This window comes from Poecilia reticulata, chromosome 12 (genome assembly GCF_904066995.2).
Source record: "Poecilia reticulata chromosome 12, P_reticulata-male-v2, whole genome shotgun sequence".
Classification (NCBI taxonomy): domain Eukaryota; kingdom Metazoa; phylum Chordata; class Actinopteri; order Cyprinodontiformes; family Poeciliidae; genus Poecilia; species Poecilia reticulata.
In genome coordinates this window covers 30,263,113-30,278,257 of record NC_088841.1, presented here as the reverse complement: position 1 = coordinate 30,278,257, position 15,145 = coordinate 30,263,113, and the positions used below count along the sequence as shown (strand labels likewise).

General features: G+C 41.0%; 1 protein-coding gene across 1 annotated transcript; it reads right to left on the bottom strand.

Annotated features, from left to right (window-relative positions):
• Nucleotides 1-4,723: 4,723 nt before the first annotated feature.
• On the bottom strand, nt 4,724-14,798 carry LOC145554010 (NLR family CARD domain-containing protein 3-like). The gene is made up of 8 exons (XM_081613229.1): nt 14,656-14,798; nt 14,270-14,495; nt 12,344-14,126; nt 10,763-10,936; nt 9,295-9,468; nt 7,896-8,069; nt 5,500-5,546; nt 4,724-5,352 (listed from the first exon to the last, which is right to left on the bottom strand). The coding sequence occupies exons 1-8, from the start codon at nt 14,776-14,778 to the stop codon at nt 4,775-4,777; spliced, it is 3,279 nt and encodes a 1,092-aa protein (XP_081469355.1). The 5' UTR covers nt 14,779-14,798; the 3' UTR covers nt 4,724-4,774.
• Nucleotides 14,799-15,145: the final 347 nt, after the last annotated feature.

Below are 15,145 nucleotides of genomic sequence, written 5' to 3'. Positions count from 1 at the left end.
CCCAAACCATCTCGATTGGGTTCAGATCCGGTGACTGTGGAGGCCAGGTCATCTGGCGCAGCACCCCATCACTCTCCTTCTTGGTCAAGTCGCCCTTACACAGCCTGGAGGTGTGTTTGGGGTCATTGTCCTGTTGGAAAATAAATTGTGGTCCAACTAAACGCAAACCGGATGGAATAGCATGATGCTGCAAGATGCTGTGGTAGCCATGCTGGTTCAGTATGGCTTCAATTTTGAATAAATCCCCAACAGTGTCACCAACAAAGCACCCCCACACCATCACACCTCCTCCTCCATGCTTCACGGCGGGAACCAGGCATGTGGAGTCCATCCGTTCACCTTTTCTGCGTCACACAAAGACACGGTGGTTGGAACCAAAGATCACAAATTTGGACTCATCAGACCAAAGCCTAGATTTCCACTGGTCTAATGTCCATTCCTTCTATTCTTTAGCCCAACAAGTCTCTTCTGCTTGTTGCCTGTCCTTAGCAGTGGTTTCCTAGCAGCTATTCTACCTTGAAGGCCTGATTCACACAGTCTCCTCTTAACAGTTGTTGCAGAGATGTGTCTGCTGCTGGAACTCTGTGTGGCATTGACCAGGTCTCTAATCTGAGCTGCTGTTAACCTGCGATTTCTGAGGCTGGTGACTCGGATGAACTTATCCTTCGCAGCAGAGGTGACTCTTGGTCTTCCTTTCCTGGGGTGGTCCTCATGTGAGCCAGTTTCTTTGTAGCGCTTGATGGTTTTTGCGACTGCACTTGGGGACACTTTCAAAGCTTTCCCAATTTTTCAGAGTGATTGACCTTCATTTCTTAAAGTAATGATGGCCACTCATTTTCTTTACTTAGCTGCTTTTGTCTTGCCGTAATACAAATTGTAACACTCTATTCAGTAGGACTATCAGCTGTGTGTCTACCTGACTTCTGCACAACACAACTGATGGTTCCAACCCCATTTATAAGGCAAGAAATCCCACTTATTAACCTGACAGGGCACAACCTGTGAAGTGAAAACCATTTCAGGTGACTACCTCTTGAAACTCATCAAGAGATTGTAGTGTGTGCAAAGCAGTAATCACAGCAAAAGGTTGCTACTTTGTAGAACCTAGAATATAAGACATATTTTCAGTTGTTTCACACATTTTTGTTAAGTACATAATTCCACATGTGTTAATTCATAGTTTTGATACCTTCAGTGTGAATCTACAATTTTCATAGTCATGAAAATAAAGGAAACTCATTGAATGAGTAGGTGTTTCCAAACTTTTGTGTGTCTGTGTGTGTGTGCGCGTGTGTGTGTGTGTGTGTGGGAGTGTGTGTGTTTGTTTGTAATACTTTGTGGGGACGATTTTTCTTCATGACTCTTTAAGGAATGAGAAGCTCAATGTTTTTATCCAACCTTGTTATTAATCAGTGAAATAAGTTGGAGGAGAGACGTTTGGTTCCTGCTGCAGCTCAGTGTTAATCTGGTTAATCTGAGAGATGAGCTCCAGTCTAACACTGCAGTGAGGATTAAAAGCGGCCAGACAAGGTGAGGGACGGAGGAGAGGTCACCATCAGGAAGTTTGAACCTCTGCAACAAACTGCATTTTAATCACAACCAGCTGCTGATTTTACTGAGTTTTGGGATTTCCAGTTAAATCCTTTATTTTCCGGTTTGGGTTGAATCAGGTGTGGCCCACGTTGGGCTGTGGCGGGTCATATCCATGTTGGTTTATTCTCAGCTAAAATAGGTTTACTGTTGTTATCAAATGTAAAATATGTCAGAGATGCAGCGATCAGAGCTTTTCTGTCCAACACTGATCTCCAGTTTTCATTCTGCTCTGATCTTCCAGTTCCTGGATTTTTTTCTCCAGAGAGAAAAATGTTCTGCAGGTTCTGAGTTTCAGGTAGAAGTTCTGAATGAAACAGAAAATATTAAGATTTTATCACTTTATGCTTCAAAGCATTGACCTCTGACCTTCATGGGATGGGAATGTTTTACTTTAATTAGGACTTTCTGAAAGGCAGAGTTGATGAAAAAAATATTTTTAATGCAAATATTTAAATTTGAACAGGAAAAGAACAGAATGAGCAGCAAATGAACCAAATGCAGAAGAATTTTTTTTCTCTAAACCAGTGTTTTTCAACCTTTTTTGAGCCAAGTACATTGTTTTAATTGAAAAAATCACGAGGCACACCACCAACCAAAAATGTAAACAAAGATACTTTGTAGCCGCCTATATTACATATTTAGTCATTCTTATCAAAGTATCTTGAATAGGAATCAAATAAACACAAAAAATTATTTTTATCACATTTTACATTTATTATTTCAAATTGTACTTCACATGTCCACTTCAGAAATACACCTGAACAGCCACAACACTGGTGTTAAATTTAAAGAAGTTGTAGAAAACTTCAAAGTGTTTTACAAACTAATCCACAAGCATCTTATAGCCGGAATACAGAAAATAATTGTTATTCTGAAAGAATTCACTTCATATTGGAAAAGATTTCACTTCATATTCACTGTTACAGTATGAATAGTTCCATGTACAAAATGTCAATATCTGTATATTTTACCCATCTAGTGTGAAACATGTGCATGTTTGGATGAAAACAGCTGATTTCCTGGCAGAAAGTGAAGAAAATTTTAAAACCAATTACCGTATTTTTCGGACTATAGAGCGCACCATACTAGCCCCTTCAATTTTTTTGGAAAAAAAAAAGAAAAAAGGAAGCTGCTTTCCATAAGGACCCAGCAGAGGGCTGCGTCCTAATAAATCTGCTACATATATTAAGGACGCAGTCCTCCGTCTCCAAAGCCGAATCATGGTTTTGTTCACACAAAGCTTAAATGCAGCGGCTTTATTTCCCTCCTGTACTGGCAGATCGACAGCCCTCAACTTAAAAGCTGCATCATACAAGTTTGAAAACATTTCTCTGTCGTGCCTGCTGCTAGCATGTTGTTGAAAATTAACAGGTTCTTCTTCTTCTTTGATTTTTATTGGCGGCTGGCATCCAATTTAAGGTGCATTTACTGCCACCTACCAGACTGGAGCGTGGTCATCACAGATCTCAGAGGGAATTTAACCCACCTCAATGATGTGTAGGATGTGCAAATTCACATCTTAACACACCCATTAATACATGTATGAATGCATGAGCATGCACTGGCATACACACACTTACTTACACATATTTACACATATTCTAAATACGACTCATTACCCAGAACCTAAATAATAGATTTCTAACAAAATTTGATTTATTACCTAATAGATTGATCATAGACAGTCCTATATTCTTTCTGCTTAGTAATGACTTTAGAAGCCGACGTTCCTCTGAGTATTTATCACATTCTAGCAAGACATGCTCCACTGTTTCCATCTGATTGCAATAATTACAAGCCCCAGTCTCATGCTTTCCTATTTTAAAGAGCGAACTGTTAAGTCCAGAATGTCCAATTCTAAGTCGAGTCATAACTACTTCCTCTCTCCGCCTTCCACTCAGACAATTACTACCTCCCACACTCTTTTGAATTGCATATAGTTGTCTCCCATTATCATGGTTATCCCTTTGCTCCTGCCAAATCTTATTACATTTTTTTTGAATAATAGATTTACCCTCACTTTTACTTAAAGGAATATTCAAATGAACAATTTCTGATTTCAAGGCCTGCTTAGCTAGAATATCTACTTCCTCATTTCCTTCTATACCTGCATGTGCAGGAATCCAGACAAATCGAACCAAGCATTTCTTATGTAAATGAACTAATAATTGGTATATTCTTAATATCAAATCTAATCTGCAAGATTTACCAGATTTAATACTTAATAATGCTGCTTGACTATCTGATGCTATAATAAATTCACTTTCTTCCCTAATGTCATTATCAAGCAAACATTCTAAGGCCAAAATAATGGCTGATAATTCAACTGTAAAAACAGCTAAGTGATCAGCTGTTCTCCTCTTAACCAAGACTTTATGGTGTGGGATATTTACTGCTACCCCAGTTCTACCACTATTTGGATCTTTAGATCCATCTGTATATATAACTATGTTGTCTTTATATCTTTCAAAATATCTATCAACTACAACCCAGTCTGGAGTCTTTCCCTTTTTAAGAATTTCCCTCAACTGAAGATCAACTTCTGGAGATATAAATAACCATGGTGGAATTTCAGATTGAGGAACTGTAACTTAGCACGTTCTTCTTTGATTTACAATTTTGACTTTTAATGATTCACTTCCTGCTAGAGAGCCCTCTGGTGGTTGAAGAAAAATACACAGAAAAGATGTATCAGGCTATAATCCGCATGGTTCAAAGCTTAGGAAAAAAGTAGCAGCTTATAGTCTGGAAAATACGGTACCGTAGGTGAAACTGGATAATTTCCACGGCACACCTGACAATCACTCACGGCACACTAGTGTGTCGTGGAACAGTGGTTGAAAAACACTGTTCTAAACACATGAAGAAAAACTGCAGTAAATAAACAAAAGGAAGATTTAATATTCAAATCTGACGAGTTTAGAAAATAGGAGCCGACAGAAACAGAAAATGTTCAGTGATTGAGAAAACTGATCAATATTTCAATGAAATCTGTTGAAAGAAATTAAAAATAAGAGAAACAACATCTTGATATTCAGTGAGAAGCTTTGACTGGAAACAAACAGGAAAATATGAGTATCCTGGAATAATCGCAGCTTCCATCTTTAAAGGACTAGAAGAAGAAAAGTTTCTAAGGACTCAATCAGAAAAGTTTCACCAAGAAACAGATTGTAGAGATGAACTATCTGTTCAACAGTGAGAGAGTTTCTCTGACAGGAGGAAAATCTTTAGACTCAAAGCAGCAAAGAAACACTGAGGAACGAAGCCCAACTGTGAATCCACAAACTAGGGTTTCAGTGAATGTGGTGTTGAAGGTGTGGAGGTGGATCAGTGAGTCAGAGGAGACTCTGTAGAAGGACAGAATGCCAGCAGGACAGTCCACATACACTGATACTCTGTTAGAGACGGAGGAGGAGGAGAGAGGAGTTTCTATGTTGTTGTGACAGACAGCGAAACCGTCATAATCAGAGCAGAACAGACTCCAGGAATGACAATTTCCTCCAAACCAACAGTCTCTATTTTTTCCTTTCCTCCTGATTCTTCTGTAACTCACTGATATATAAACTGTTCCTCTCCACTCGACCTCCCAGTAACAGCGACCAGTCAGACCAGTTCTACACAGCAGCTGAGGATAATCAAATCTGTCTGGATGATCAGGATATGACTGAAGCTCCTTCACATATGTCACCTTCCTGTTGTCTTCAGACAGTTTGAGTTTTCTGTTCACTGTGTTTGTGTCGATGGTGAGTTGACAGGAATCTGATGGAGAGAACAAACACAATCCAGCTGCAGTTATTGATCATTTATTGATCTTTGATGATGATCCTGAATGAGTGATGTGACAGTTTGAAGATGGTTGAATGTGAGCTGCTTTGTTGTCATGAATCAGATGAAAAACACACTTACATCTCCTCAGACCTGGTGTCAAGAATCTGCCTCCAGCAGGCTCCACCCTGAAAGGAGGAGGGGGGTCAGACCATCAGTCTCTTTCAGCAGCAAACATGGACATTACATGTCTCTCAGACACACATTGTCCTCCACTGAGACAGGAACAGTCCAACATTTGGATTGCAAACTGCAGTGGATGTAGGAAGGACAGTTGGTGCTGCTGCAGCACAACTCATTTCTCCAAACACAGGAAAAGCTCCAACAGAGAGGAGAAAGGAAATCCCTCAGTAACAACCTGAAGAAACTCACTGAAGCCTAAAAGGACATCAGGAAACTAAGGAAACATTTCTGGAAGCTCAACCTGATTTAATAATCAGCATTAAAATCCAATCAATCTAAACTCTGATCAACACCTGGATACCTGCTCCATCCACACTCCCACACACAGATGAAGGAATGAAACACTAAACAGCCCTGCTGCTGAAAACCTGCTGTGGCCTCACTGTAATATCCAGAAATACAAACATTAAAAAGGAGAAGCTGCATCACATTCAACAAAGAGTTCAACAAGAACCAAAGATTTGATCTCTGAGCTCAGACTCACAAACCAGGGAGAGGCTTCCATCATCACACACCTCTGACAAACACCTCCAACCTTTCAGCACTTCCTCTACCAACCAGCACCACCAGGTGGCGCTGCACACATTTACAATGAGACCAAGAAGAAGAAGCAGCTTCCTGAATCCAGCAGCTGCAGTAATGGCTTGTGAAAGTGTCCAAGGAGCATCTGGAACCAGAACCAGCAGATCCAACAGTCCAGAGAGTCTTTGTTTGCATCTTTCCTCTCAGATTTCCAAGCTGCTCTGAGAGGGAAATTACATCATCACTCTACTGATGATGTCACACTCTGATGTCACTGACCAGGAGCTGCTGGACTTGTACATTTCCAGCATGGAGGACAGAGAAGATCTCAGCTCTGATGAGGAGCTGGCCTGCCTTCAAACTGATTCAGGTCAAAGAAACATTTCCAGATGAAGTCAGACTAAAATGTTGGATTGTCCTGCTGCTGCAATCAGACAGAACAAGAAGAAGCTTCAAGTTCTTCTCCTGTTCAGCTCCATGTTCCTGTCAGAGACTTCAGCTCCTCATGAGGAGAACAACTAAAGCCTGGAACAGACTGACATCTCATCCTGAACAAAGCTTTGCAGCATCAAGGTGACTCTTAGCTCCATATATGGACAGATTTCCTCTAAAGGGGGCGGAGCCTGGATTGGAGGAACCAGCAGCAGCTTCCAGTAACAAACCTTGGGAACCTCTGGAGGAGAACATGGAGATGAGATTCTTGCTTTAATCAGACCCTGTTTACATGACAATTGGTGAAAAAGGTTAATTTTGTTTTACTGTCCATTTACACGAAAATACAGACTTTTTTCACCGACAACAGCACATTTTAGAACAGGGAGCAATGTTTCTAAAATGTGCCACCGTTTATTGCCTTGTAAACAGAATAAATGGATCTTTTCTGCCAGGGAATCCCTAACTCATGCATATTAAGACCCAAAGCATAACTTCTTCCTACACTTCACAGAAGAAGAAACTATTGGCAATGCTGGTGTTAAGACAATTTGCGTTTTCTCAGATACGGTCCCCCAGCATCTTGTCGTCGCGCCGCATCTGGAGAATTACCTACACTGTGAAAGCTCAAACAACACGTTTCTGTCAGCACTACACCATGCTGAAGATCATCTCAAAGATCATTATGACAGCAACCACCAGTGCAGCAAGAAGCTTGGTAAGATTATATTAAACTTCACTAACCTAAATCAATTTAACACCCAAAGTCAGACACCGTTTAGCAGCTGAAATTACATCAGTATGTTTTTCAGATTTGACTGAATTTTTGAAAACTAGAAGATCATGTTATTATGGGAGGCAATAACTCCAAAAACTATAGCACATTGACAAATCATAAAAAGATATAGCTGCTTGTATATGACAGCATCTGTGAATTAAAAAATATGGAACAGTGTAAAGAAGATTTTGCTAGGGCAGCATTTTAAAAAAGTTGACTAAACCCAGCAAGCAATATATGTGATAATTTGTTGTAATAAATTAAAGGGAAACAGAGATTAATCTTCCATCCACTCAGCTGCTGTAGTACATGGGGCTGGTAACAGCAATAATTTGAGTTCTTTAGTCTGTCATAAGAGATAAAACGGGGATCTGAATATCAAGTCATATTTTTACCTTGTTATTCTGTCATTCATAAATGCCATGGCTGCAAACTAAATATTTAATTATCATACTAAATATTTATCTTCAAACTAAACATTTCCCATCAGAATAACTAAAGTCGTTTCTCCTCTTCCTCCTCTATCAGACCTTCCCTGCTCCTGCAGCAGGTTCCTCCATACCTGAGAGCTTCCAGTCTCCAGTCTGGATCCTTCAGTCCAGCCGACAGCAGCTTCACTCCTGAGTCTCCTGGGTGGTTGTAGCTCAGGTCCAGCTCCTTCAGGTGGCTGGGGTTAGAGGTCAAAGATGAAGCCAGAGAAGCACAGCCCTCCTCTGAGACCAAACAGCCTGATAAGCTGCAGACACACAATTCATCACATGATGAGAAGATGAGAGCGTTGAAGTAGAGCTCAAGGTCTGAACTGGTCAATAAAAAAGTTAACAAATTGTCCTTAACATGTCAATAAGATGAAATAGTGATAACTCTAACTTTGTTCTGTGGGTAATAAACATCATTTTCACCTGGAGAACGGATCAGATAAGAATAGAAACATCCTTCATTGATCCACAGCAGGAAGTTCAGGTTTACCAACAACAAGTTTAAATTGAAGAATCAGATATTCAAGAAAAGGTAAAAACAAAAATAACTCCAAAAACTACAGCACATTGACCAGTGATTGGAATCATTTAGTGATTGATTTAAAAAAAGGCTGCACAGTGGTGCAGTTGATAGAGATGTTGCCTTGCAGCAAGAAGGTTCTGGGTTCGATTCCCGACCCCGGCCTTTCTGCATGGAGTTTGCATGTTCTCCCTGTGCATGCGTGGGTTTCTCCGGGTACTCCGGTTTCCTCCCACAGTCCAAAAACATGACTGTCAATTGGTCTCTCCAAATTGCCCCTAGGTGTGAGTGTGTGTGTGCGTGGTTGCTTGTCCTGTGTCTCTGTGTTGCCCTGCAACAAACTGGCGACCTGTCCAGGGTGAACCCACCTCTCGCCTGGAACGTTAGCTGGAGATGGGCACCAGCAACCCTACCGACCCCACTAAGGGACAAGGGTGTAAAGAAAATGGATGGATGGTAAAAACAAAAATAATATGAGACTATAGAGTAAGGACACATTTCCTCCAAAAGCATCATAATGACTGTGAAAGAAATGTGGAGCTGAGTAGAGCGATTTATAATCATGTATAAGATGTTTTATGTTGAAACAGCAATAAACTATGTAAAAGAAACTAACAGACTGCATGTAAATAATTAATGAGTTTGTTGGGAGAAGTTCTGGATAGAAAGTCTAACAACAGCTGGGAGGAAGGATCTGTAATAATGCTCATGTATGCACCAAGGATGCAGCAATCTGTTAAGTATCCAGTGATACCCTATCAGTTGAAACCTGATCACTGCCTTTCTAAATATCTCTGTTTTTGTTACTCTCAGCCTGCAGTAAATGAAAACCAGCAAAGTTTATGTGTAAAGACTTGTTAGTGACAGGATGTGCAACAAGTGGCATCCCATCACAGATCCATGCTGCAACTCATTCTTTCACAAATAACTGTAAAAACAGTCTAGGACTGGTCACATTTTACCTGAGAGTTTCCAAGTTGCAGTTTGGACTCTCCAGTCCAGCAGAGAGAAGCTTCACTCCTGAATCCTGCAGGTTGTTGTTACTCAGGTCCAGTTCTCTGAGACTGGAGGACTGGGAGCTGAGAACTGAGGACAGAGCTTCACAGCTTCTCTCTGAGAGGTTACAGTAACTCAGTCTGAGGAGACAGGGAGGAAAATCTGTTATTAAACAATTCTTCAAAATGTAATTTTTTTCCAATCAACAATGTTTTTCTTGGACAGATTTAAGAGACTGTTTAATATCTATGTTCCTTTTGTTGCCAACAGGTTCAGTCTATAGATGGGCCTCCATCTATAGACTGATGGAGGCCCATCATCTATAGATGGCAGGAGAAATATTAAATTCCTCTATGACCTAAATTAATCCAATTTCTGTTTTAGCAGAGAGTCTAATGGAAACCTGAGAATCAAGATGAGGCTGAAGATCAGGATTAGTTTGGGAATCAGCATCAGAGCTGGTTGGAGGGAAAACAGCACCAAGAGTCAAAACAGAGAGAAGCTCAGATTTAATCTATTTGTTTTATCTATTTTGATATTGAGATGAAAAACTGAGCAATTGACCAAAGTCGTTACTTTGTACATCAATCAAATTGTTCAATAGAATGATTGTATAAAAAAACTCTTCCAAAGTAAACCCAGTTTGTTTGGGAAATAAATAACAAAACTGAAATATCAGAAAAAGAGACAAAGTGCTAGGGCCTAGTCCAAAAACAAGCACCAGCCAAACGTTGAATATAAGGAAATTTAGCCAAATATTTAAAATACAGAGTTCCAAAAACTCCCCACCAACCCGACACGAAAGGTGCCACTCAAAAAGTTTTACCAAACACATAGCAAACAAACTTTCAGAAGCCACCACAAGCACAACTGAGCTAAAAATATCTTAACACTGACCGGTCCTCCAAATATGTTTCTAAACATTTCTTTGGAATAAAATGAGCCACCAATATGTTACAATCCTTATGTGTTGCCCTGTGATGGACTGGCAGCCTGTCCAGGGTGTAACCCGTCTCTCACCCGTTGATCAGTGGAGACGGGCATTAGCACACCTCAAAATAACATGAGGGATGAATGTATTAGAAATTGGATGGATTTGTCACATGTCGAATAAATTAGAAAGCCTAACGACTGCTGGGAGGAAGGATCTGCAATGATGCTTCTTATTGCACCTAAGATACAGCAAACTGTTAAGTGCCAAGTTACACAATCAGTTCAAGTCTGATACCTTTCTAAACACATCTGTTCTTCATTCTTTCAGACTGCAGTAAATGAAAACCAGCCATGTTTATGTGTCCAGACTTAGTATGGTTACCCATCTCACTGAAAGACATCTATTATTTTAACAATCAACTGTTCAAATAACATTTACATCATCTTTGATAGCAGCTAGTGGACAGAAATCTGGTTTCACCAGGACTGAGAACATTTTACCTGAGAGTTTCCAGGTTGCAGTTTGGACTCTTCAGTCCAGCAGAGAGAAGCTTCACTCCTGAATCCTGCAGGTTGTTGTTACTCAGGTCCAGTTCTCTGAGACTGGAGGACTGGGAGCTGAGAACTGAGGACAGAGCTTCACAGCTTCTCTCTGAGAGGTTACAGCCACTCAGTCTGAGGAGACAGGGAGGAAAATCTGTTATTAAACTGTGAGGTCATCCGTCAGTCTCCTCATGATGCTGGTGTGGTGATATTGCAGGAAAACGGCTGTACATGCTACAGACTTCGGTTGAACAGCAACATTTTATTACAATACTGCAGCCTAAGTCAGCATGACCGAATTGCAAGGAAATTTTGGCCCAATTGTAGTGAAATCCCCATATCATTGGTGAGCACCCTGTCAATAGGGTTCTGGTCAACACACTCTCTCTTCAAAGTTTACATTAACCCGTCTTCCCAACATGGGCAAATATTAGGTCATGGTGGCAGTATGTCTGTTAATGCATCTGAAGTCTGAATATGAAAGCTGTTATTTGAACTCAACATCTCTTATCTGTCAGTCCTCTTGAACATTATCATAAAAAGACACTAGAAAACCACCAAAATATGTTTTTCTTTCCAGTCAAACTTGAAAAGGTTGAAAGAATCTATAACAATCTATTAGTTCAATATAATTTACATAATCTCTGTTAGCAGGAAATCTGCTTTCACTCAATTGAAGAATATTGTACCTGAGAGTTTCCAGGTTGCAGTTTGGACTCTTCAGTCCAGCAGAGAGAAGCTTCACTCCTGAATCCTGCAGGTTGTTGTTACTCAGGCCCAGTTCTCTGAGACTGGAGGACTGGGAGCTGAGAACTGAGGACAGAGCTGTACAGCTTCTCTCTGAGAGGTTACAGCCACTCAGACTGAGGAGACAGGGAGGAAACTCTGTTATTAAACTGTTCATCAAATGTATGTCTTTCTTTGCAGTCAACAATGTTTTTCTAATAAAATATTAATAATAAAAACAATGCTTTTCTTGGAAAGATTGAAGGAACTGTCTTATTCTAAACAACTTTATGTTTATTCTTATGTGTAAAGTAAAAAAAGTGTCTTATTTTACAACAACACTGAACCAGTTGTGCTGTGAAAATGTTCAGCCTATAGTGAGGCTGCCATCATTGAAGACCTGATCTAAAAACAAGAATGAGCCTGGCAAAAAAACTATTAAATACAACAATGACCTAAGTTTTGCCAGAGTCTTGCTCCTTATGTAACATAATTATGTCACATAAGGAGTAACAGTCCTTATGTAAAATAAGGACTGTTACTCCTTATGTAACATAAGCACTGTTACTCCTTTTGTAAATAAGGACTGTTACCCCTTATGTAACATAAGGAGTCCTTATGTAACATCATTATGTTACATAAGGAGCACGGAAGTCTGTAACTTTCCTACTCATCTTTGAACATGAGGCAACATTGGGGAGACAAATCATCAATAAATAAAATAAAAATAGAAACATAAATCAATACTTAACACATCATTAGCAGTTTTCACTGAATCAAAAAAATAACAGCAGTAACAATATGTGTCCTTACAGAGCTTTGTTGGAGGCTTTAACCACTGGAAGCAGCCTCAGAAGAACCTCCTCTGAAGCAGAGTATTTCTTCAGGTCAAACACATCCAGATCTTTTCCTGATGACACTAAGATGAAACCCAGAGCTGACCACTGAGCAGGAGACAGTTTATCTGTGGAGAGACTTCCTGAACTCAGAGACTGTTGGATCTCCTCCACTAGAGAACAATCATTCAGTTCATTCAGACAGTGGAACAGATTGATGCTTTTCTCTGCAGACACATTCTCACTGATCTTCTTCTTGATGTACTGAACTGTTTCCTGATTGGTCTGTGAGCTACTTCCTGTCTGTGTCAGCAGACCTTGTAGGAGTCTCTGATTGGTCTGCAGTGAAAGTCCCAGGAGGAAACGGAGGAACAAGTCTAGGTGTCCATTTGGACTCTGTAAGGCCTGGTCAACAGCTCTCTGATGGAGAGACTTTAGTTTAGGTTTATTAAATAACAAAAAAAATTTAGATGTTTGTTTTTCTCCCATCAGGTTGACTCCAGAGTTGATGAAGGTCAGATGAGCATGAAGAAACTCCTGAACACTCAGATGGACGAAGCAGAACATCTTGTCCTGGTACAGCCCTCTCTCCTCTCTAAAGATCTGTGTGAACACTCCTGAGTACACTGAGGCTGCTCTGATATTGATGCCACACTCTGTCAGGTCTGATTCATAGAAGATCAGGTTTCCTTTCTGCAGCTGATCAAAAGCCAGTTTTCCCAGAGACTCAATCATCTTCCTGCTCTCTGGACTCCAGTGTGGATCTGTTTCAGCTCCTCCATCATACTTGACCTTCTTCACTTTGGTCTGAACCACCAGGAAGTGGATGTACATCTCAGTCAGGGTGCTGGGCAGCTCTCCTCCCTCTCTGGTCTCCAACACATCCTCCAGAACTGTAGCAGTGATCCAGCAGAAGACTGGGATGTGGCACATGATGTGGAGGCTTTGTGATGTCTTCATGTGGGAGATGATCCTGCTGGCCTGCTGCTCATCTCTGAATCTCTTCCTGAAGTACTCCTCCTTCTGGGGGTCATTGAACCCTCTGACCTCTGTCACCATGCCAACACACTGAGGAGGGATCTGATTGGCTGCTGCAGGTCGTGTGGTTATCCAGAGGAGAGCAGAGGGAAGCAGTTTCCCCCTGATGAGGTTTGTCAGCAGAACATCCACTGAGCTGGACTCTGTAGCATCAGTCAGGATCTCCTTGTTGTGGAAGTCCAGAGGAAGTCGACTCTCATCCAGGCCATCAAAGATGAACAGAACCTGGAAGTGTTCAAAGCTGCAGATTTCTTTGGTTTCAGTAAAGAAGTGATGAACAAGTTCCACCAAGCTGAACTTTTTCTCTTTCAGCACATTCAGCTCTCTGAAGGTGAATGGAAATATGAAGTGGATGTTCTGGTGGGCTTTGTCTTCAGCCCAGTCCAGAGTGAACTTCTGTGTTAAGACTGTTTTCCCAATGCCAGCCACTCCCTTTGTCATCACTGTTCTGATTGGTTGATCTCTTCCAGGTGGGACTTTAAAGATGTCTTCTTGTCTGATTGTTGTTTCTGGTCTGTGTGGTTTTCTGGATGCTGTTTCAATCTGTCTGACCTCATGTTCATCATTGACCTCTCCAGTCCCTCCCTCTGTGATGTAGAGCTCTGTGTAGATCTGGTTCAGAAGGGTTGGACTTCCTGCTTTAGCAATCCCCTCAAACACAGACTGGAACTTCTTCTTCAGACCAGATTTAAGTTGATGTTGACAAACTGGAGAAAAATGTTCTAAAATAAGACAAAAAGTAAAATCAGGAACAAAACAAAATTATCTTCTGAAGATGATTTGAATAAATGTGATTCCATTTCTTCAGACATCAGTAAATGTGTCATTTATCCATCAGGTCAAATCTTTGTAGAAATCCTCTTACTGCTCTGCAGACGGTCAGCCAGCTCCTCCTGCTTCATCCTCCTCAGGAAGTTCAGTGTGATCTTCATCACTGCCTCTCTGCTGCTCCTCCTCTGCTCTTCATCACCTTCCAACACCTCATCATCCTCTCTCTGACTCTCTGAGCATTCTGGGTCATCTGGACTCAGAACCTTCTGGATCTTCTTCAGCTCGTTCTTCACAAAAGTGACAATGTTTTCCTCCAGCAGCTGGAACAGAATAATAGATGAAGGAAACATCAGACTGAAATCATGGAGCCAAACACCAGATGGATGTTGGACAGACTGACAGTCCTCTGGTCTACAAAGTGCAGCATGGAGACGACTGTGAACAGAACCATGGAAAAGTAGTTGTTGTTCATGTACAGACCATAAATATGGAGTCCAGCTGTGTTTGATGCTGCTGGGCAGACGGACCACTGGGAACCTCTGAGCTCTGCTGGTCCACTCTGTGGAGGAACCAGGAACAATCAGGAAGGCAGGAAATATTCATCCAGCAATATTCACAGAGGAAATCAAGAGTTTCACATTAAAAGTCCTTAAAGCAGAAAACAGAGCATCACATGAACACAATACAAAGAAGTTAGAAAGAGGAAGATGAACTACAAGGATGAAGACCAGTAACACCAGAATCACCAGTAGACATTTTAAAAAGTTGGTGCTGAACTTGGACTTCAAACTGTCCACACTGTCAGCAGATCTGATGCTGGTGGAGACAGAGTCCCAGAGCTTGGGGACAGTGGAAGTGAAGGCTCTGTCCACACAGGTCTTCAGGACAGTGTGGGACATCCATCAGGTTCTGATGACTGGATCTGAGGTGATGTGGACATGGAGGAGCTCTGAGATATGTGGGTGTGTCC